General features: G+C 39.8%; 1 protein-coding gene across 4 annotated transcripts; it reads left to right on the top strand.

Annotated features, from left to right (window-relative positions):
- Positions 1 to 553: 553 nt before the first annotated feature.
- gja9a (gap junction protein alpha 9a) lies at positions 554 to 22486 on the top strand. Of its 4 annotated transcripts, XR_009447169.1 has the most exons (4): positions 554 to 702; positions 3353 to 5272; positions 11446 to 12472; positions 22404 to 22486. XR_009447169.1 is itself a non-coding variant. In XM_048558310.2 (3 exons), exon 2 carries the CDS (start codon positions 3381 to 3383, stop codon positions 4917 to 4919), a length of 1539 nt encoding a protein of 512 aa, XP_048414267.1. In that variant the 5' UTR covers positions 554 to 702; positions 3353 to 3380; the 3' UTR covers positions 4920 to 4921; positions 11446 to 15727. The 4 variants fall into 4 exon arrangements, 1 of the variants encoding a protein (XP_048414267.1); XR_007250177.2 differs by lacking the exon at positions 22404 to 22486 and having other exon boundaries at positions 3353 to 5267; positions 11446 to 15727; XR_007250176.2 differs by lacking the exon at positions 22404 to 22486 and having other exon boundaries at positions 11446 to 15727.
- The last annotated feature ends 724 nt before the right edge of the window (positions 22487 to 23210 follow it).

The following is a 23210-nucleotide window of genomic DNA, read 5'->3' as shown; positions in this document are numbered from 1 at the left end:
TTTTCTGATGGAGACATTCAGTACGTGCTGCCGGAACAGCCAATTCTTAATTTGTCAGAAGTACATCCTAAAAAGCTAATCCCTCTCTTTCTCTTCATATCTGGGCACAAGTAACATTTTATTAATGGAACAAAAAGTTATTCATTTAACTGTGAAATTGGACATGACCGATTGATTGGTTCCTGTTTTTAAAGAACAAAATTATTGATCAGTTATTTGCACCCTCTGGAATCATAACAAAAAAAAATTTGGTTTTGACAAAACAAGTTTGCTCCTCTAGGCAATTTAGTTACAAATGCCTAATTTGATTTTGAAGTCTACAAGTTATGCTGCTTTTACAGAAATAGGAGGCATTTCATCCTACTTTTTGATAAAATGTTTGGTTTGATTCAATTTTGTATGCAGCAGGACAATAATTCCTCCAGGCATTGCTGTTGATAAGTACAGCGATGCTGATTGAGCTTATTGCCCTTTCAGCCACCATGTCGTCCGCTGCAAATTGATTTCTCTCTTGCTATAAGTGTTACACTGCAGCAGCAGAGATCAGTGCCACACACAAGCACTATTTGGAATTACTTCAACATAAACCATCCAAACATTCTTCTGTTACCCGCTTGACAATGGATACTGAACCTGAAGCACAAATGTAAAATCTACAAGTGAGTGAATTCGATAGCTCAGATGTTTCAAGATTTGGCACAGGTCAGTTCTCCCTGTTTTGTCCTCTGTACTCTGTGTTCCTGATACTCATTTAAAATTGTCATCAAGACAAACTACAAGAGTATTTTCTGCAATGTGGAAGCTATATAAAAATGTTTTAAATGATTAAGCTTGTTTAGGGTACAGTTTAAAATGGGCTGAAATTCAATTTTAGAAAGAAAGCAAATAGAATGAGTAACAGCTTATAACAATATTATGAACAGTACAAATTTAATCGAGTTTTGATTGGACAGTACAGCATTTGTGCTACATAGTAAGACATTCACCAATTTTAACAATGTTGGTCATCTTATTACCATGAAGAAAATGTACTGGAAAGATCAATTTTTTCAGATGCGCAGATGTTTAAAGAATGTAATTACTAGAGAACTCAAAATATACTTTCTTTATCATGTTTTTTTAAATCATGCCTCTTGGTACAGAAACTGTGGACAAAAAGGCCACTTCCAAAAGATATTCTGAAGCAACTATTTGAGCAGTGGGCAATCGCTGATTCTACCCCTGAAATTTCTTGTTTTGACCACAAGATTCTGACCACAACCTTTTCTGTGTCCAATGCAATTTCTCTCCCCGGCAGTACCTGTGCCTGCAACCAATTTTCCCACATTACTCCCTGTGCCCACTACAAATAACCTCTTGACCTTCTATTTGCCCTAAATTAGGTTTTCCCCCTATCCTTCTCATGTCCTTGACTGATTCTATTGTTCTCCCTCCTTGTTCCCATGGTGATTCTCAGACTATTCTTCTTTATAGTTGCTGGTGATTTTCTTTCCACTATTTCAAGGAAAATCTCCTGGAGAGAAATGGGAAAATTTTGATCCAACATGGTCATGCTCAAGACTTGTGTCAATTCAATGCTGTGCCGCTTGAACAAGATGCTCACCTCACCGTATAAATCTTGGTTGGCATCAATATAGATTACAATTCTTCCTCTGGGAGTACTGTGAGAATTTGTGCCTTCTCCCAACAGATGCTGCAATGTGTGATTAGCATCTCTGGGATTCCTGCCGACGAAATTAACCGTATATCTGCCCTAACCTAAACAGAGAAAATCACAAAAGCAAATACTGCATTTGCTGAAAATCTGAAATAAAAACAGGGATTACTGGAATTACTGGACATACACAGTAGGTCTGGAAGAATCTGTACAGAGACAAAAGCAAAGTTCATATTCAGATTGCTGAGCTTTTGTCAGACTGGGCAAAAGTGAGAAATGTCATAGGTTTTGGGCAAGAGAAGGGGAGGGGTGATGGGACAAAGAACAAAAGGTGAGTATTGCAATAAAGGAATACAGAGATTAACATCACAAAGGGTTTTGTGGGGCAAAATCAAAGGGAGTTGTAGAGGCATAAATAAAGAATCACATGATGGGTCCAGAGGTGTTGTGACGGCAGAATCCTGAATAGTTACTATCCCAAAGGAAGAGAAAAATTAGAGAGATTAGTTCAGAAGAAACCATTCCAGCAAACAAACAAAAACAAAATATGGTAAAAGTTATGACCTAACAATTGCTGAACTCAACATTGAGTGCTCAGTTGAAAAATGACATCCTGTTCTTCAAGCCGCCATTCAATTTCACTGGAATACTACATCAGGCCGAGTTCAAAAAGGTTAGAGTTAGAGTAAGGTGGGAAGGGAAACTGCCAGCTAGAAGCTCAGTGTGAGGTTTGCAGACTGTAGGGATGTTTCTGAAAATTGGTCACCTGTCTGCCTTTAGTTTCCCCGATGTAGAGGTAGTCATGTGGGGACAATCACACTTAACTGTATTAAACACACCCCCTTTGAAGTTGCAGGAAATGCTACTTGTGTATAAATCTTTGTATGTAAACAATCTCCATTGTTTCAGGCACATAAACCAAAACGTCAGCTTTCCTGCTCCTCTGATGCTGCTTGGCCTGCTACGTTCATCCAGCTCTACACCTTGTTACCTCTGCTTAATGCTATTCTTTTTGTTTTACACGTCCTGTGGATGAGATCCCTTGATAAAATAACAAAATAAAGTTAATCTTAAGAGCAATTATTATTCAGTGTACATTGGGTGGTTTTGGTGAGTATGAGTAAGCTTTTAGTTCTGGATTTGTACATTTTCAAATGGGCTTCAATATTTATTCAAGTTTGCTGTTAGAAGAACAAATATTCACGCAATTCTCACTACAGTGTTATAAAATTATTGATTAAAAAGGAATATGATTAACTTTGTGATGTGATGGTTCAGTGTGATCCAAACTACAGATTCTTAATGTCTCTAATATATGCTCCTCTTGGGGAATTCAGCCAAATCTAATGCTCATGATGCACCCCTATGGTATTTAATTGCCATGGACACAATGAATGGAAATTGGGTGATGTAGCCTTGCCAAATGCAGTGTGTAATACCATAGAAAATTAATCTGTTGGTGTTCTTTTGGACCAAGTAATTGTCTTTGGTTAAAATGAGGTATACGAACAGAAGAACATCACTGAAGCCCCTCAAACCTATGTTCCCCTTCAATTAACTCATAATTAAGCTGTATCTTAACTCCATCTAGTTCCAGAATACATAATATCCATTCCCAAAAAGATCTATCGCCCATCAAGTACCTGTTAATTAAACAAACAAGCTGTCTAAAATGCCAATGATTTTTGTTGTTAGGACTCCAACCTGAAATAAAGCAGTGAGCATGGGCGACTGGAATTTCCTTGGAGGGATTTTGGAGGAAGTTCATGTCCACTCCACCATTGTTGGGAAAATATGGCTGACAATACTTTTCATATTCCGCATGCTTGTCCTTGGAGTGGCTGCTGAAGACGTATGGAATGACGAGCAGTCAGAGTTCATCTGTAACACTGAGCAGCCTGGCTGCAGAAACGTGTGCTACGACAAGGCTTTCCCAATCTCCCTCATACGTTACTGGGTTTTGCAGGTTATCTTCGTATCTTCGCCATCCCTAGTGTATATGGGCCATGCACTATACAGGCTCAGGGCGCTGGAGAAAGAAAGGCAGAAGAAGAAAGTGGAGCTGAAGGGTGAACTGGAAGAGACTGAGACTATTTTGGAAGACAGGCGCAGGTTAGAGCGAGAGTTAAGACTGTTGGAGCGCAGAAAATTAAACAAAGCACCGCTCAGAGGCTCTCTGCTCCGCACTTATGTCCTGCACATTCTCACTAGGTCTGTGGTCGAGGTTGGATTTATGATGGGTCAGTTTTTGCTCTATGGACTGGAGTTAGATCCTCTGTACAAGTGCAAACGGTTGCCCTGCCCCAACATCGTGGACTGCTTTGTGTCCAGACCCACCGAGAAGAGCGTTTTCATGCTATTCATGCTGTGCATCTCAGCAGTTTCCCTCTTTCTAAACATCCTCGAAATCATTCATCTGGGCTGTAAGAAGTCGGAGTTGGGGCTTTTTGGATATTATCCCAAACTGAAAGAGGACGTGGGTGATATCTGCATCAGCAAGTCACAGAAGAATTCAAGTGCTCAGCGAATCTCTGTCTCGGCAGCGGGACACACGCACACCATGGTCCCCAGTGCTCCAATTGGTTACAGCCTGTTGCTGGAGAAACAAGCGGAGGCTACAATGTATCCGATATTTACACCTCCCGAGTTCAAACCCACTCAGGATGATTTGAAACAAAGTTATAAAGAAACGCAACAGCAGCCTCCCATGGCCACTCAATATAATGCAGACTCTAACACAGCGTTAAGTTGCACTGAAGGACCCAAAAAGTCCAGCGGATCGGAAGTTCCCAGTCAAAAGGGGGAAGAATGGAATGAGCCCGCAAAGACGGCTTCACTTCTCAGCCCGAACTCGCACTCAGCCAGTCAGATGGAGCAGTCCACCGCCGGGACCTTATACCCGGCTCTTCACGGCGCCCCGTTCCCCCCCGCGATTTCCGCCAGCGCCAGTCGCAAGCTGCGCCGAGTCAGCGCCACCTTGAGCTGCGCCACAGTGGCCGAGCGCAGCGGCTCCGCCACCGAGTCTGAGCCCGGTCACCGGGGCAGGTGTGGTTTCAGTGTGACCAGGGCCCGCACAGCTTCTAAAGGCGACCTCAAAAGGCCCAGCAGACCCGACACTCCCGAATCAATCTGTGAATCGAGCTCCGAGTCGAAGTACAGCGGAGACGGCGACAGTCCCCAGCAGGCTCTCTCTCCCTCACGGAGAATGTCATTGGCAAGTAACGCCAGCGGCAGGCGTGCTCCCACCGACCTCCAGATATGAGCGTCAGTTTAATTAATACCTTGTCTCTGCTAAATATAAGAATACATGCTTGGACCTTAGCAAAGTGGGGTTGTTTTGATCCTAGATTTCACCTTTAGATCAACAGTAATGTGCTGCCAGTGCAACCTGTTATATGAAAATGTGACCATGAAATAGAAACGGCGAATAAAGTCTCGCATTCCCCAAACAGATCTCCGTTTGTTCCATACAATGCAAACTAAGACATTTTTGAATATATAATATAGACCAACGATTTTTTTAAAATAATGAGAAACAAGAGTGAAGGGGCTGAAACCAATATTGCTGGACACAATCAAGAATTAACAAAGAGGAAATCAGGGATCAGCGGTGAGGTAATCGCTTTAAAAGTCTCTTGATTGTAGCAAAACGGGAGTCCAAGGTTTCTAAGAGCTGGAGGTTTTTCTAATCCTGAAAGAGTAGATTAAAGTGGGAAAGTGCATTCTGACGCATCTTGATTGTCATGGGTTGAACTATCCGAATATATTACGCAACAGCTGAGAAAGTTGTAAATGATTAAGAACACAGGAAAGAAGAGCAACAATACATCAAATAGCTTATGAGGTTGCTCCACTATTCAGTAGGATCATCTTGGACTTCAGCTCCATTTTGCCATCCTCTTCCCATTTTCCGAGATTCCCTGAAAGACCAAGGACACGCTTTAATAATGGGTCATCCAGAATAGAGAATTCCAAAGGTTCACAACCTTTTGAGTGAAGTAATTTCTCATTTCAGTCCTAACTTATAAGCCCCTATTCCTGAGACTGTCTCCCTGTACATCCAACTCTCCCCAGCAGAAAAATAAACTCTCAGTATTGACCCTGGGAAAGCCTTTCACAATAGTGTGAGTTTTCTTGAGATCTCTCATTCTTATATGCTGCAGAGATCATAGACCCAATTTAATCAGTCTGTCATCCTGGGACAAACCTCCTTACCAAGGGTCTAATCAGGTGAACTCTGCTCCAACTCCAATGCAAGTATATCCCTCCATAAATTTGGAGACCAAAACTGCATACAATATTCCAGGTGTTGTCTCAGTAAAACATGTACAAGTGTAGAAAGACTTCTTTATTCCTGTACTCCAATTCCCTTGCAACAAAAATCAACATGTCATTTAAAAGCAAAGTATTATGAATGCTGGAAATCTGAAATAAAAACAAAGTGCTGGAAAAACTCAGTAGGTCTGCAAATAACTGTGGAGAGAGGAACAGAGTGAATAGAACATAGAACATAGAACAGTACAGCACAGAACAGGCCCTTCAGCCCACAATGTTGTGCCGACCATTGATCCTCATGGATGCACCCTCAAATTTCTGTGACCATATGCATGTCCAGCAGTCTCTTAAATGACCCCAATGACCTTGCTTCCACAACTGCTGCTGGCAACGCATTCCATGCTCTCACAACTCTCTGCGTAAAGAACCTGCCTCTGACATCCCCTCTATACTTTCCACCAACCAGCTTAAAACTATGACCCCTCGTGCTAGCCATTTCTGCCCTGGGAAATAGTCTCTGGCTATCGACTCTATCTATGCCTCTCATTTCAAGTCCAGTAAGATTCATCCCAGAACACCAAAAGAATTCTAATTTTCCATCCTCATGACCAAAATGAATAATATCTCATCTCCCTACATTATACTAAATCTGTCAGGGGTCAGTTAGCAATGCACATTGAAGCCAACAGCATGGCTTCAATTCCTGCAACCAGCTGAGATCACCAAGAAGGACTCTCCCTCTCAACCTGCCCCTCTGCTTGAGACAAAATGACCCTCAGATTTAAACCACTACCAGTCATCCATGCCTCTCACGAAAAAGTAGCCCAATGGTCTGGGAAGACTTTAGCTTAATGTGACATTGATGTGTCACTGCCAGTCAGATTTCATTTAATATTGCTACTCAACCAACTTTCACTGTCAGAGGCTAATTCTTAATTTGAATTTATAGTTGAGGAAAGCTTACTAAAACTTATCAGGTGAACCAGACTCCTGACTTCACACTCAGCCTATGTCATATACAGGCATCATTGACTATCTATGCACCCCATACCTTATTCTTTATTTTTACAGCACATTCATTCTGGTATGACTTTTCTTATTACTTAGTACAGTTAATTGTATGCTCTTAAAGATATGAACCAACAGATTGAATATGTCAACAGACAAATTAGACAGATAAATTCTAATAATTTTCATATTGGTGAGATAATCAAGAAAAAGATTGTTATATCTATTTTTCTTTTTACTAATAGCTATCAAGGAGGAAAGCCATTTGTCCCACCTTTCATTCATCCTCAGAGATCCTGCTGTTTGTTTGTTAAATAATCCCAGGGTGTTTTCATCCTCTAACCTTGATGTTCCTTTTACATTTTACCTCTTCTGAATTGCTTGTATTATTCTGTTGAGCATCTTTCTCCTTCACTTTGGATAATTTGTATAAGCCATTTTCCTTTTTCAGTTCATTTCCTGTTGTTAATTCATTCAGAACCAAGTTTCCTTTGTTAAAACTTGTTGTTTTAGCATAGTATTACACTTGCATGTCTGAATAGATCTAAAAGTCCTTCATATGACTTCTGCTGAAGTGTTATGATTGATTCACCTGTTTTAGTTTCCTTGTTTCAAGTAATTCACACTTTTAAAGTTGGGAACTGCCCATACCAATTGGTAAAATATTCTCTAATATTCTGCACAGATATCTTTTACATTACTTAACAACACAATGACATCTGTAGCTCAGCATTTGTAATGCAATAAGTCTTTAATACACTCACAACAGTAGTAATCGTAAAGATGTGGTAGCTGTAACATGAGTCATGTTCAGTGTTGTTTTCTCAGCTGTAACTTACATTGCAAACATATAACCAACAAAATAGGTGATAAATCTGAATTCACATCACTTGATATATAATTACTATAATGTCAGTTCTGAGAATTCTGCTAACTGGCAAGGTAATGCAACAAGGTTGAAATAGGAATTAAAATACAGCAAGGGAAGATCATTTCAGCAGCTATTGCTGACTAATGATATATCCAAACCATGATCTGAGAACAGGTTTATTTAATTGATCCAAGTCAAAAGTTGAATAATGCATATTTTTGTTCTGTAATAAACACACATTCTACAAGGTATAGATTGATTATAAAATTACTCAGCACCAGCTTCTCCTACTTTTACAGTATTGATCACATCAATCTATTTCACAGGATCAATCCAATGTTTCAAATCATATATTGCACACCAACCATAGTCACAACTGGCATTTATGTTATGCCATTAATGTTTTAAACTTTTCCAAGGTGCTTCACAGGAACATTATCTAACAAAATTTCACACTGAACCACAGATGAGAAAAATATACTTGGGAAGGAAGCATCTTAAAGGAGCAGTAAAACAAATAGAGATATCTAGGGAGAGAACTTCCAGACAGTACACAAAACTACACATTAGTTTCTACTTTTGCCACCCAGTTGAAATTTCTGCTGATGTTCCCAGGACTCTGCATACAATTATAAGGGACACCCAGCACAATGAATAAAAGATATTTTTGTGGATTTATTTTTCAAAAGGATAAGTGGAGAAATACGGCCGTGTTTCTTTTCATTGGGTATTCTTGGTTGAGGACACCCAGACTAATTTTTGCTAATTTTACTCACACTTGAGATTGAAGCTATAAATTCATGAAAGCCATTTTAAAACTGACTTGAAATATTTCACACTGAGAATGATAAATACCTAAGAAGTATAAAAATTGTGTTCTGAAATGTTGTTCCCAATACTGGATAAACAAGTATTTTAAAGAGCTCTCTCTCAATGCATGCAGTCTGATCCACTGTGATCTCCAGCATTTATTGTTTTCAGTTTTTAAAGAGGAAATAGTTTTTTTCATGTAAATAAAGTCTTTTTACAAAAGATTGCTTTGACCATGCTTTTCTTCTTTTTCTAAATACTTGAAATCTGGATTTAGTCCTAAACCACTTACATAATAGATTTCCCTCAATGTGGCACATATGTCCTGTTCAAAATGATAGATTTCAGTCTTCTCAAAATTTCAGTTCTCTGCACTCTTGAGTGGACACTTGGAATATTGAATTTCTGACTGTCAACAGTAGACTCCAACAGTTCCTTCTGCTGAAGTGTATGTATGCTGAAATATGGTGACCAGCATGTAATCTGCTGATGCACAATACATATTAGACTTGTGGGGCAAGCTATTTAAACAGTATGGAGACTTTTGTACAATTTCTCATTCTTTTGTTTTCAACAACAATATCTACAAAAACTTGCATTGATAAAGAACCCTTGAAATATACCAAATATTACAGGGTATTGACAGATGAATGGGTTGTCGGGTTTTTGGTGGCAGACAGAATGGTTGAGAAAAGAACAATGCCAACAGGACAGGAGTTGTGTCAGTAAGCTTTTAGAGGAGTGATTGCAAAACTTTAACTAATTTGCTAATAAGTTCTAATCTTGCACTCTCTGTTTATTATGAATATAAAGAAAATTAACAGTGCGTGGCCAATGACTCATATTCTATTTTTCAATAGCAGAAATCTTTTTAATGAATTGTTTATAATGACTTTAGCTTTTAATTAAGCCTCACCTTGTTCACAACATTATTCAGAACTGATGCTAAATAAAAATGCAATTTTGTGAGGAATGTGTCATGGATGAAAAGTTGTTATTTGTAGGCATAGTGTACAATTGGGTAATTAATCATTCACATTAGTGTAAATCTAAATGCTATTTACAGAGTTTTTGCAAAAACATACTAAGTTAGTAGTAGTGGTGTGGTTGATAAATCATCTGCTACAGTGTGATCTGTTCCCCAACAAGACCAGAGAGGGCTGTATGAAGCAGGTTAGGCCTTGAAATGACTCCACTTGTAAATGTACTTAGAAACTCGGTAAATCACTAAAACCAAATTTTCTGTATGCATATATTTAGACACATAGTGGGTTTTAATATTTTAGTGGTGTAATATATAATTCGCCCTCTCACTTCTAGCTTCATCAGTTTTCATTGTTATCGGAGATAAAAAAAAGACACATTGACTGTACAGCAGTGATTACTTCTTTGCAAGTATGTTTAGATTCTTTTTAGCACATATAGAAATAGCAATAGTGTGTTCTGCTTCTGCAGAGCAAGAGCAAGTTGAACTACATGGGACTGGGCTTGGCGTCTACAGAAATAAGAAACTGAAGCTTCGTTAAAATGAATAGAATATTGCATGTTGAACGGTTTTAAATAATGTGTGGTGAGCAAAGACAGATAGCTATGAGCCATCTAAGTAGTACACACACCAAAAATCACAAACTTTGACTTTCTGCTTGTTGTTAGTTATATACTCTCCTAAACACGTTGCAAGATGTGCATGATTTTGAACTTTCCTCAGATAATAATTAATTTTTCAACAGCAAGTTTTTCTACCTGATTTCTTAGCACAGGATATAAGGAATGACATAGAAAAATGGCATCAAAGTTGATAAACTGCCATAACCCAGAATGGGGGAGCAGCCTGAGGTGCTGAATGGCCTACTCCTGCTCTTATGTTTCATGTAAAGTATTATGAATAGATTCCATACATGATGAAGAATTAATGCAAATATAAGTTCATTGTTGGACTTCAATTTATATTCTTTCGTGGGGTTTTTAACTACCTCAAATGATCTCATGAATGGCTGTCTATTGTACATCTGGAAATACTTTAGGCAAGTTGTATAGTATAGAGGGGGTGAATGCAGGGATGAATGGTTCAAGCAACATCCAGAGAACCTAGTGTTTCTTGCTATCTTGTGGTTTTCAGGCCAGGAGCTGATAAACTATGAGGTATTTCATTTATGTTTGCCACTTGCTGTGTTTCAGATTAGACAAAATGTTTTATTGAGATACATCTTTCTCCTTCACAACAATCATAATTATTCTTCCCTTTGTTAAGATGCAACTTTTTAAAGTTGAGTTTCAAACATAACTAAAAGTGAATCAAGAGCTCATATTGCAAAAGCAATTTAACCTGAAAAATCTTAAATGCAGGAACTTATATCTGAGGAGTACGACTGGTATTAAGAGTTGGATGTGTGTAAATTAATAGTCCATTCAATAGATAGGGATAAATTAAGTTACAGCCATAGTTATCAAAGAGAAGTTTTATTTTATAATCTGCAATAATATTGAATTGAGTTTTTAAAAGAAAAAAAATGAATTAAGCATAATACTTAATGGTAATAAGATCCTCAAACAGTAATGATTATACATCATCTATCTGATACTAGGATATGGTATGATTATATGTTAAATATATTGGCTGGGATTTTATACTTAAGTACTCCCACTGTTTGTTAGGAGCAGATAGCTTTGGAATTTTGACACCAAGCCCTGCAGTCTGTGACTGTGCCATTTTTTGTTGGTAAAATATGGCAATTCATTCTGTTGTTTCTGTCAGATGATTGTTAATATTGCCTACTTCCTATGGTATAACTGTTTTTAAATCTTTCCTCTTTTTCCCTTTCAGATCACTGTACTTCAGCTTTTAACCGTTATGAAAAAACAGAGTCAGTAACCAAAGGCATTAGGAACTACTGAAAATTTTGCATTTGAACTGAAAGATAATCACATGCTCTCCAACCATTGGGAATACTGCAAGCCCTGTACTTAATATGCTGAGAATAGACAGACCTTATTGTGCTGCACTGAGACTTAGGTGCAATAACCTTAACAATTTATATAATGACATTTGTAAGTGAGGAAATTGCCACTGTCACCTCTCTTGAATAACATATATGTTTCAAAGCACAGTTCCTGTCAGCTATATTCCAAATTGCAATTTCCATTCTGGGAATTTCTTAGGCTTACTCCTGGTTGTAGAGTGTTCATATAACATTGGTAACATTACAAAGATATCCTGTGGGGTACAGGGGCCAGTGTAGTGAGCTATGCTGGAAAGAGAAGTGGATATTATTCCAAATTATGTCATCTGTTGGATTTCAATGCCTGGCCTGCTTTCAAGAAAGTGCGGATCATCTGAAAGTAATTTCCTGCAGAAGTCATAAAACACGAGTGACTGTGTTAAAAGGCAGAAGTAGAGGTGTCCAAACAAATCAAATGATTGTTACAGGAAATGCTAAACAACAACATGGACTGCAGCAGTTCAAGAAGGCAACTTATTACCACAACCTTCTCAAGCACAACTAGGGATGGCCAATGAATGTGGCCCAGCCAATGACACTACATCTCATGCGTGAATAAGAGAAACAAGAGTGAATAGAAAGGAAGACTTTGGTAATCTTTGAATCTGCAATCATCGGCCTTCTTCTTAAAGTCTAAATAAAACTTCACCAATCTGCCTTCATAAACTACCATCATTCTCCAAATTCCCTTTTTCAAGATCATAAAATTATAACAGTCTAATCCTTTATTCACTTATGGGATAAGGATGTTGCTGGCTAGGCAGCATTTATTGCCCATCACTAATTGCTCAGAGGGCAGTTCAGAGTCAACCACATTGCTGTCGGTCTGGAGTCACATTTCGGCCAGACCAGGTAAGGATGTCAATTTCCTTTCCTAAAGGACATTAGTGAACCAGATGTTTTTTTTCCTGACAATCAATCATGGATTCATGGTCATCATTAGATTCTTAATTCCAAATATTTTATTGAATTCAGATTTCTCCATCTGCCATGGGAGGATTTGAATGTGGGCCCCAGAATATTCTCTGGATTAACATTCCAGCAATAATACCACTAGACCATCGCGTCCCCAGTGTAATAAATCTAATGTAGTAAATCTATTATAAAACCTCGGTCATACAGTCATGCAGCACGGAAACAGACCCTTCAGTCCAACGAGTCCATGTCAAACATAATTCCAAACTAATCTAGTCCCATCTGCCTGTTCCTAGCTCATTTCCCTTCAAACCTTTCCTATTCATGTACTCATTCAAATGTCTTTTAAAAATTGTAATTGTACCCATATTCACCACTTTCTCAGTAAGTTAATTCTATACATGAACAACCCTCTGTCTAAAAAAATTGTGTCATGTCTTTTTTAAATCACCCTGACCTATAAAATCTGTCCCCAGTCTTGGAATCCCCCATCCCAGGGAAAAGACACCTCCCATTAACTCTATCTCTACCCCTCTTGATTTTATAATGTGCCAAAGTTTTCTGCAATTCCATTTGAATTCCTTCAGTCAGGTTTCTATCAAGCCAGAATAGTGAAATGTACTTCATCAAAGTCACAAATACAACCTATGTTAAAGTGACAAAAGGTAAACTATCCCTCTTTGTCCTCCTTGACACATTTAACACATTTGACCAGACCATCATCTTCCATACCTTTCCATGATCTTGCAGCTGAGTGCTCTTGCCTGTTTCTATTCCTATCCAGCTAATCCAAGTCAGAGAATGACCTGCAATGACTCCTTGGCACACCTCATCCACCCCATGAGAATGCTACTTCTGGAATTCCCCCAAGAAACAATCCTTGATTCCTCCTGTTTCTGATCTATAAACTTCTATTTGGTGACATCGTTTGAAAACATAATGCCATGTTCCACAAGTATCTTGATGATACCGGACTCTACATCATCATCACCTCCAAAACTGCTGCCAATATCTTCAATTTGTCACACAGCTTGTTCAATATCTAATACTGGATGCTCAAAAATTTGCTCTAAATAAATATTGGCAAGACCAAAGCCATTTCTTCTAGTACTTCCTCCGAATTCCATTCCCTAGCTACCAACTCCATCTATTGTGATCCCAGCTGATAGTAGTATGGGACAAGTCAGATCCCAGAAGGTAACCTAGCTTGGCCAATCATATGTTGAATTTTTACAGTTGTTTACCATCTTGGTTAGTCACCAAAACATACATATTCTAGGATGTTCTTTGATAACACAACGTAGGAATATTACATAAAAAAGAAAACCATATATTTTAAAAATATGATTGTCAATAATGTCTTAAGACAAGCAGCAAAACAAGGTTTTAAGCTGCTCACCAATACTATCGTCTTATAGATACTTCCAGAAAAGTCTCATTCCTTTAAGCTTTTTCTTCACTGACTGTCCCCATAATTTTTCTTTCTCTGGGACTGCAGAGACATTTGACAATTCCTTTCTGGGTCCACTAGAACCATTTCCAATTCTGATGGTCGAAATTTTTTCAGTTCTAACAACTTGAAGATTTCTGTGCACACTGTCATGGCTGGGAAATTCCACAAACCAAACTAGTTTGGTTATCGTTACTGGTTTCCCTAAATAAAAAGCTTGATTGTCCTATTAGGAGAAATGTTCTCCCTTCTGAGCTGAACTCCTGATTCTTTAGAACTGAGACCTTGGATCTTCTGCTCTGAAGTCAAATTATACTCGTGGTTTGTGGCTTGTTGTAAAATCAGCAGATCAACATTCCATGTATAATTGGGATTCTGCTAGATGTTATTGCAGTTACTTGCTTTATTGGAATTGACGTAGTTATCTCATTGTTCCAAATGACTTTCTAAGTGTTTTCACAAAAACTACCTTAACAGAACTGCTCACATCCATTTGCCTCTATTTTCAAATCCAAATTCCAAAACAATAGAAACATGCTATGCACCTTTCATCACAATTCCTTTTCCTGGTGACAGACCAATCATAATCTTCAAGACAGTTTTTTTGTTAACCCTGAGATGACCCTCTAACCACAAATTCATACAATCAGAAAACAAATTTTTTCTACCTTTGTAACTTTGCCCAAATCTGAAACCAGCCTCTGCTCATCTGCTGCTGAACCTTTCATCTATGGTTTTGTTACCTCCAAGCTTCACTAATCCTATGCCTTTCTTAACTGAATTCTTGTCTCTCACTTTATGTAAACTCAAGCTTACCTAAGACTCTTGCCCATTTCTTATGTTGTCCTATTCATTCATTACCTCTGTGCTCACCTAGACTGCCTGTTAGTTAGCAAGATTAAGTTTTAAAATCCTTCACCAATGTTTTCAAATGCCTCCTGGGTTCACTGTTCTCTCCCTATAATCTCCCACAGCCTTAAGGAAATCAGCATTTCCCCAATTCTGGCCTCTTGTACATCCCCAATTCTAATCTGTCCCTATTGGTGACTGAGGTATTAGATACATAGGTCCAAATCTCCAAAATGTTCGACTTATAGCTGTCTGATATTTCAGTCTCTCTCTCTCTCTTTAAGAAAATCTTTAAAATCCTCCCTATTTCCCAAACTTGGTGATCTTCCCTACTCATTTTGCTATCCAGTATTAAAATTTGCTTTTTTAAAAAAGTCCTGTGGATGGGATGCTTCACAATGCCGAAGGCACTGTGTAAACACAAATTGTTGTTTCAAATAAAATGCACATCTCTTACCAGTTGTTTCCTGGTAAGAAAAATCTGTTGTCTCAACAATTGCTCTCTAGTCCCTCATTATCATTGCTCTTCAAATCCCAGGGTCCTCTGTCTTCTCAAACTCAACACAATCTACTGGTTTCAGGTGATTTAACATATTGCTGCATTCAGAAAGTCATTGTTTTGCAAGTCTGTTGTAGTTTTTGCTATGGGGATTTTTTAAAGGGATCATTTACAACAAAATCTCTACTTCGAAAAATTTCTGTGACGGTATTGCTGTTCTTCATATTTTGTTGAAGTCATATTGATTTCATTAAGGTAGTTTTGGCTGTTCTGAAACATTGCAAAAAGTGAACTTTAAATGTTCAACAAAATGCTTCAATAATGGGAAAATAAGTATTAACCATTATAAAATTATTCCACATAGCTACAATACACTTAATGGGATGAACTCATAAAATACTCAATAACTTTAGGTTGATATAACAGATTGTCTACTAAATTTTTATGGTTGCAGGAGCACTTAGCAACACTAATACTTAATCAACTGAGATTTTTACTCTTATTAAAGATATGCATTCCAATTTTCATATGGCAAGATAACGAGAAGAAAGATAGCATTGCACTTATACTATATCTTATTCACTTGCGCCACACCTTTTATTTTAGCAGTCACCATTATGGAACCCAAGCAATAATGATGACTAATGTGAATAAATTATCATGTCCGCTGACGGTGCCAGCAATCCTCTTGGCAAACTAGCGCAGCTGGAGAGAACCACATGGTAGTAATAGAAATATTGACTATTTCTGCTTGAAGCTTTCTCCAGTGTATTTAAGTTTGGACAAGATTTCTCTACTAGACTTAGAAAGTGAGACTCTGATATTTATGTGAAGGCAGAGTCTGTATCAGAAAGAATGTCGTAGTGACTGGGAAACTTAGAAATATGGGTAACTCAGAGTTTCTGCTATGTTTAAAAGCAGGACCTTAGGCCCGAAACGTCAGCTTTTGTGCTCCTGAGATGCCGCTTGGCCTGCTGTGTTCATCCAACTTCACACTTTGTTATCTAGGACCTTATGTGTATTGTCAGATGCCTTTCTGAGCTGTCAGCCAGCCATACTGAGAGCTTGACTGGTTAGTGGGTGGGTAAGCCTATAGGTACAAGGCAGCAGCCTGATGATCAGAGAGAAGAATGGGAGAGATTTGTTTTTGGGGATATGATGAGCACAGAAAGGAGGAAGAACAGTGAGGGCATCAGAGACTGGGACAGACATTTGATTGAAGGAAGAGCGGGGGTTGGTTCAATTGCAGAGGGATGGGGAGGTGGTCAGAGGAAGGAGGTGAGTTTGAGGCACAGGAGTAAGATCTGCTGCTTTGCCCACCCCACACAAGGCACTGACAGGCACTTAGTTGCTGAATCCAACCAATCTCACCTCACTCCAGTTTCCTAGGGACCCGGAAAATCTTGCCCACTTGCTTTCAGTAAAATTATGGAGGTTAAAGACATCTTAAAATATTTAAATATTGGTGCCACAGCCTGAGAGCAGATTATCTACCCAAGAATGTTGAAGATTGGCTGCGTTTTGGTTTATGATTTTTTTCATTATGGTCTGGGGTGAGGCATTAGAACTTCCTCCAAAATGTTTGGTCACTGATGTGTACAATTGATTCATCTGCAATAATACTGGAACAAGCATTCAGAGGCAAACAGGAGAGCATAATGACTACCTGGAAATACACAACAGCAGGACATCATCTGTGAAGACAGAAACGGTGTTAACATTTCAGGTTGATGAAACTTCATTGGATCTGATGAAGGCTTGTTGACGTGAAACACTCTCACAGTCCAAAGATGTGCAGGTTAGGTGGATTGGCCATGCTAACTTGCCCTGTGGTGCCCACTGATGTGCATGCTGGGTGGCTTAACCATGATTAAAGCAGGCTTATAGGGATAGGGGAGGTCTAGGTGGGATGCTGTTCAGAGGATTGTTGCAAACTCAATGGTCCAAATGGCCTCTTTCTACACTGTTGGGATTCTATGAATCTATTAGCTCTGTTTCTCTTTCCACAGATGCTGCCTCACCTTCTCAGTAATTCCAGCATTTTTGCTTTTGTTTCAGATTTCTAGCATCTGCAGTATTTTACCTTTATAAAAGTTCTCTGTCCTGTTCAAATTGTGAAACATTAGCAGCAGTTTGAAGTATGGTGTGCCCAACACTATCTTGCCTTTCTGGTAAATAACTTCCAACAGGCAGAAACATGCAGATTGAGATCAGAGAAACAAAAAGACTTCATGGACGTTCTCATCTGCTATTGGGCAGTATCCACTTAGATGCCGGCTAATGGCATCCTGAGCATTCTGCATGGGCTCTTTTGAATTTTCAGCCATGTATCTTAATTTTTAATGTAATAAAATTACAATCATGCTAAATTTGTTTCTCTTGAAAAAGTAAGCTGCATCTTCTAAAATCTTATGAAAAGTGCCTATAATATTGTAGGATATTTGAAAAGAGTCATTTAATTTAAGAAAAGGGTCTAACATTGAGGTGTTAATCTTAAAAGTTAAAATTAAAATCTCAACTTTGCTGCCATTGAATAGCTGTGAAAAACTTAATTTTAAAGCTGGGAGCTTTAATTAATACAATTAACTGCTGCAATGCAGTAAAATCTGTCTGCGCTTAAAATAAATTGTCAAACTATTTCATTCTGACAATACTTTTAAAACAAGTCCTTACAGCCAACCTTTGTCTCCCCTCCCTAATTGTTCACCAGTTCTGACTGACCTTACCTCGGCATTATCTGTTAAGAGGAAGTGCATGTACACCACATTGCAATTTGTCCATAATGTACTCATGTAGTGCTGACCCCAAGCTAACAAAGTGTGGGGCTGGATGAACACAGCAGGCCAAGCAGCATCTTAGGAGCACAAAAGCTGACGTTTCGGGCCTAGACCCTTCATCAGAAAAGGAGGATGGGGAGCGGATTCTGAAATAAATAGTGAGAGAGGGGGAGGTGGACTGAAGATGGATAGAGGAGAAGATAGGTGGAGAGGAGAGTATGGGTGGGGAGGTATGGAGGGGATAGGTCAGTCCGGGGGAGACGGACAGGTCAAGGGGGTGGGATGAGGTTAGTAGGTAGGAAATGGAGGTGTGGCTTGACCGACGGGTGGCATCATTATGGCACTGCAGGAGGCCCAGAATGGACATGTTGTCTAAGGAATGGGAGGGGAAGTTGAAATGGTTCACGACTGGGAGGTGCAGTCGTTTACTGCGAACCGAGCGGAGGTGTTCTGCAAAGCGGTCCCGAAGCCTCTATTTGGTTTCCCCAATGTAGAGGAAGCCACACCGTGTACAGCGGATGCAGTATACCACATTGGCAGATGTGCAGGTGAACATTGTCTCGATGTGGAAAGTCATCTTGGGGCCTGGGATGGGGGTGAGGGAGGAGGTGTGGGGGCAGGTGTAGCACTTCCTGCAGTTGTGGGGGAAAGTGCTGGGTGTGGTGGGGTTGGAGGGGAGTGCGGAGCAGACAAGGGAGTCGCGGAGAGAGTGGTCTCTCCAGAAGGCAGACAAGGGTGGGGTTGGGAAATGTCTTTCGTGGTGGGGTCGGATTGTAGATGGCGGAAGTGTCAGAGGATGATGCATTGTATCCGGAGGTTGGTGCGGTGGTATGTGAGGACTGGGGGATTCTCTTTTGGCGATTATTGCGAGGGTGGGCTGTGAGGGATGAGTTGCGGGAAATGCGGGAGACATGGTCAAGGGCGTTCTCGACCACTGCAGGGGGGAAGTTGCGGCCCTTGAAGAATGAGGACATCTGGGATGTGTGGGAGTGGAATCCTCATCTTGGGAGCAGATGCGGGAGAGGCAAAAGAATTGGGAATAGCGGATGGAACTTTTGCAGGAAGGTGGGTGGGAGGAGGTGTATTCCAGGTAGCTGTGGGAGTCGGTGGGCTTATATTTGTTGGATAATCAGTGTGATCTTCTACCACAGGTTTTATCATTACCAGTTAAACAACTGGCTGGAATTCGTTGCTTAAGTAGTTGCTAATTCTACCCTAATTGCTAATCGAGGAGCTACACTGTAACAGTTTTATTAATGAAGCTGAAAGTGTTAGGCAAACTATGAAAGATAGTGTTGGAGTTCAGTTATGCACCTTCATAGGTGACTACTGTAATTGTTCAAATACCATCTGTCTGAAAGTGAACATATCTCGTGATTACAGTAGTTTGTGGTTACAGCTGTGGATCTTCAGTATTTGTAATACGATCTGTAGAAGTTCTACAATAGAATAAAGACATCCATTTTGCCATTTAGACAGCAGACAAAAGGAAATGTCAACCATGCTTTGTTTACCGAAATAAACATTCTGCATTCAGGATTGGAATGAGACTTTTTAGGCAATCTCTGAGGACAATCTATGTACGTGGACTCAGGCAAGCAAACTGCCACAAAGCTGAAAATTAGAAATAAAAAAATGTATAGTATTTAATTTAGCAATGACACTGATTAATGCATCAGTAAGCTTGTTTCCAAATGAGTAATCTGTTACTCTTACATTTGGAGCACAGTAACTGGTCTAGGCCATTCAGTCCCAAGAGTCTGTTCTGATGTCATTGCTGACTTGCCTTTCAGATATTCATTTATCTGCAACAGCTTCATGTCCCTTCATTCCTTTACCCTATAAGACATATTGATCTCAGCCTTGAAAGCTCCAATTGTTCCAGTCTCTACAATCTTTTAAGGAAGGAAACTTCAGATTTCTGCAAGTTCTCATCATTTAGGAAAGAGAACAGCAACCATGCATATGGACTGAACTTATGGAAAAGTGTAAATACAACCAAAGGAATGCGTAATTAATTTTATGTAAGACCCTTAGAATTAAAGTCCACTGCACAGACCTTTTATGAACTATGCTTGTGTTTGACAGTAATCTTCTCATAGACTACAGGAAATATTGTTGGAAATGGAGATACTGCACAGAAGATTTGAGGGTGCTGTTTTGAGATTGGGCAGCATACAGAGAATTTAGTATTGCATATGTTGTCCTACAGCTGAGCTGGGGAGAAAAGGGGAGGGACAGAATGGTGAACTAGAGAAAGTATTTTTCACTAATGTTCTTTGCCTTGGTGGAAAGGAAGAAAGTTTGTCATTTTTGTCCATTGTTACAGCTTCGTCTCCAGCCTTGTTCCTTCTTATGCAAATCCAGTCAGGCATTTTGTAGCAGCTTTACAAAGAGCAAAGTGATGTTAAGTAAAAATAAAACAATTCATCTTGGTATATGTGATATTTTGTGTTCTTTAAAATGACCCATCCATTTGTTGCCATCAGTGGTTCTGACATATGAGACAATCCCCAGGAAGGTAATGCTCTACCGACTGTGTCTTTCTGCGTCAGACCTGAAACAACTATTTTTAAATTCACAGTGCATAGAATTCGGTGCCAGGTTGCTTGTCACTTTCTGTTCTTGGCTGATGATGTAAGTTAGCCTGAAATCTGTACACCGGAGATCACGACCTGTTTTAAAATTATGTTCAGAGATTATTTTAATAATTAGCAGCTTACGCTTTGGGTGACCTCATTTGCCCAACATAAAAATGAGAGACTGGGGCAATGAGAAACAATAAAAAGGATATAATTTACACAAAAGGGTTTTTCTATTGAACCAGATGTGAGTTTGCTCAATGGATAGAATCTTATAGGTTATGTGGGCTGTGGTAAGTGTGACAGAATCATGTGGACAATCTAGTGAGGTCTATCAGGCAATGGGAGTAACCCACTGAATCTCTTATGCATTTGTCTGGTGACATGGTGAGCTTCTCACTAGAGGCAATGAGTTACCAATTAATAGGTATATTGCCTTGGTTCAACTCAGCATGAGGTCACCAATTTGAATACCTGACATCAACATCTTGGGCACGCTACCCAGTTACTGGTCACTTGTATCCCATGGTTATAGGCATTCATGTGCCAGTCTCCAAGAAGCCTCACAGCATATCGTTCATATGTACTTCAATGCTATACTGGTGGCTATAATTATAACATACAGCAAGGACATTGTATGTTCAGGGATACACCCCAGCTCATAGGCTCGACCAGGCTGCATCTCCAGCTTGTTCACTTGTTGTCATTGCGCTCACTCACTCTGAATCTACCTGGATACTCACAGCATCCCTGCCTTGCACTGCCTTGCTTTGCCTCTTTGCATTTTCCCTTCTCACTCAGAGACACTGGACTCATGACTGCTGTACTGCCTTGTGTTTAGTGAAAATAGAAAGTGAAGAAGCTTGTCATGGCTGTCAGCAGTCCTCAGCCCAGTCAAGGAGGAGACCCTTTGCTCAGGGAGTTCTGGTATAATAAGTCAGAGACAGACTCTGATACCAGTCCAGGGGCTTCAACAGGGTCACTCACCAACTCAGGCCAGTCTAAGTCAGGATGCTCTCCACATAAGGGTGAGGAGCCAAATGTCAGGTGACCACCAACTGTCCTGACTCTGCCCTACTGTGGCCTGTTTTCCTCATGAAATGAGAGAGAGGCAGATATAAAGGGAAATGCAAGTGGGTGGCCCTGCTGTCACTTTTGTTGTCCTGATCAAAGTAAGATAGTGCACATAGCATGAGGGTTAGTTGAGGTGTGTGAGAGTGAGTGAAGGAAGCTGTTACAGGCAACAGTGGGAGTGGTTGCACATGAGTCTTTATGAGAGGTGGGTGCAGTAAGAGGTAGACCATCTCAGTATCTTATTGGAGAGAAGATGGTGGCCCTTATGGATTGGAGAAGGATCTTTTTCCTACACTGCTGTGCAATCATCTACATGGCTGAGACGACACTGACCTGGGTGTTAACCTCGGACCAGGCTGGCATGATCTCATTCCCTGCCATGTTTAAAGCTCAATGATATGTTAAACACACACCATCACCCTTTAAACATATTAATGCCGTGTAAAGTTAGTCTGATGCATGCCAGGATTGTGATGTTCTACCAACATTTATCAAATATCAGCACATAGAATCGTGTTAACTAGGGTAGGAGTTAGGGAGGGGATTCCTTAATGTTGTAGATTTGCTTGCTCAGCTGGTGTGTTTGATTGCAGATGTTTCATATAAATAGTCCATATAAGTGCTCCTGTTTTTACAGACTTTTAAAAAGAAATGGAAACCCAAAAAGCACAATCCACCATTAGCTCCGTGACAGACCGCAACAAGAAGACACAACATGGCCATATACATTAGTCATCCTGTCGTATATCAGAGGTATACCAGTGGTGACAACAAGACTATTCAGGCCTCTAGGCATCAGGGTAGCCCACAAACCATCAACCACCCTGTGATAGCCACTGACAAAGGTAAAGGATCCCATTCCCATATCCAATAAAACTAACAGAATAGACAAAATACCACACAAGGACTGTGAGAAACATTACATAGGCCAAACTGGAAGAAACGTGGCATTAAGGATACATGAACACCAATTAGCCACCAAGAGACATGACCAATTCTGACTGGTCTCAATACCAATGGACAAAGAAGGACATGGTTTTGACTGGGACAACACATCCATAATAGCTCAAGCCAAGCAGAGACATGCCAGGGAATTCCTGGAGGCCCGGCATTCCAACTGGAACTCCATCAACATACATATTGAACTGCACCCAATATACAAACCATTGAAAAACAGAACCAGAAGTAATACCAACCATCCCAGCAAACCAAGGCCTATAAATAACAAGTGGGACAGAACACCAATGCTTCACTGGAGATGCACTGATGATTTTAACTAGCAGGGTGACAAAAGGTCTGCAGTCAAACACAGTGAGCAAGTCTCCAACATCATCCACACCCCAAGCTATAAACTTTCTCAAAAACTTTAAACACCTACGGATTCCTTAGGTGTCAGTGTGTTCCATAGAGTTATACATAAAAGAAAAGGGACCTTTGGCCCATT

The sequence above is a fragment of the Stegostoma tigrinum genome, chromosome 24 (assembly GCF_030684315.1).
Source record: "Stegostoma tigrinum isolate sSteTig4 chromosome 24, sSteTig4.hap1, whole genome shotgun sequence".
NCBI lineage: Eukaryota > Metazoa > Chordata > Chondrichthyes > Orectolobiformes > Stegostomatidae > Stegostoma > Stegostoma tigrinum.
Note: the sequence above shows the minus strand (reverse complement) of the source record. Positions and strands in the feature narration are given on the sequence as shown.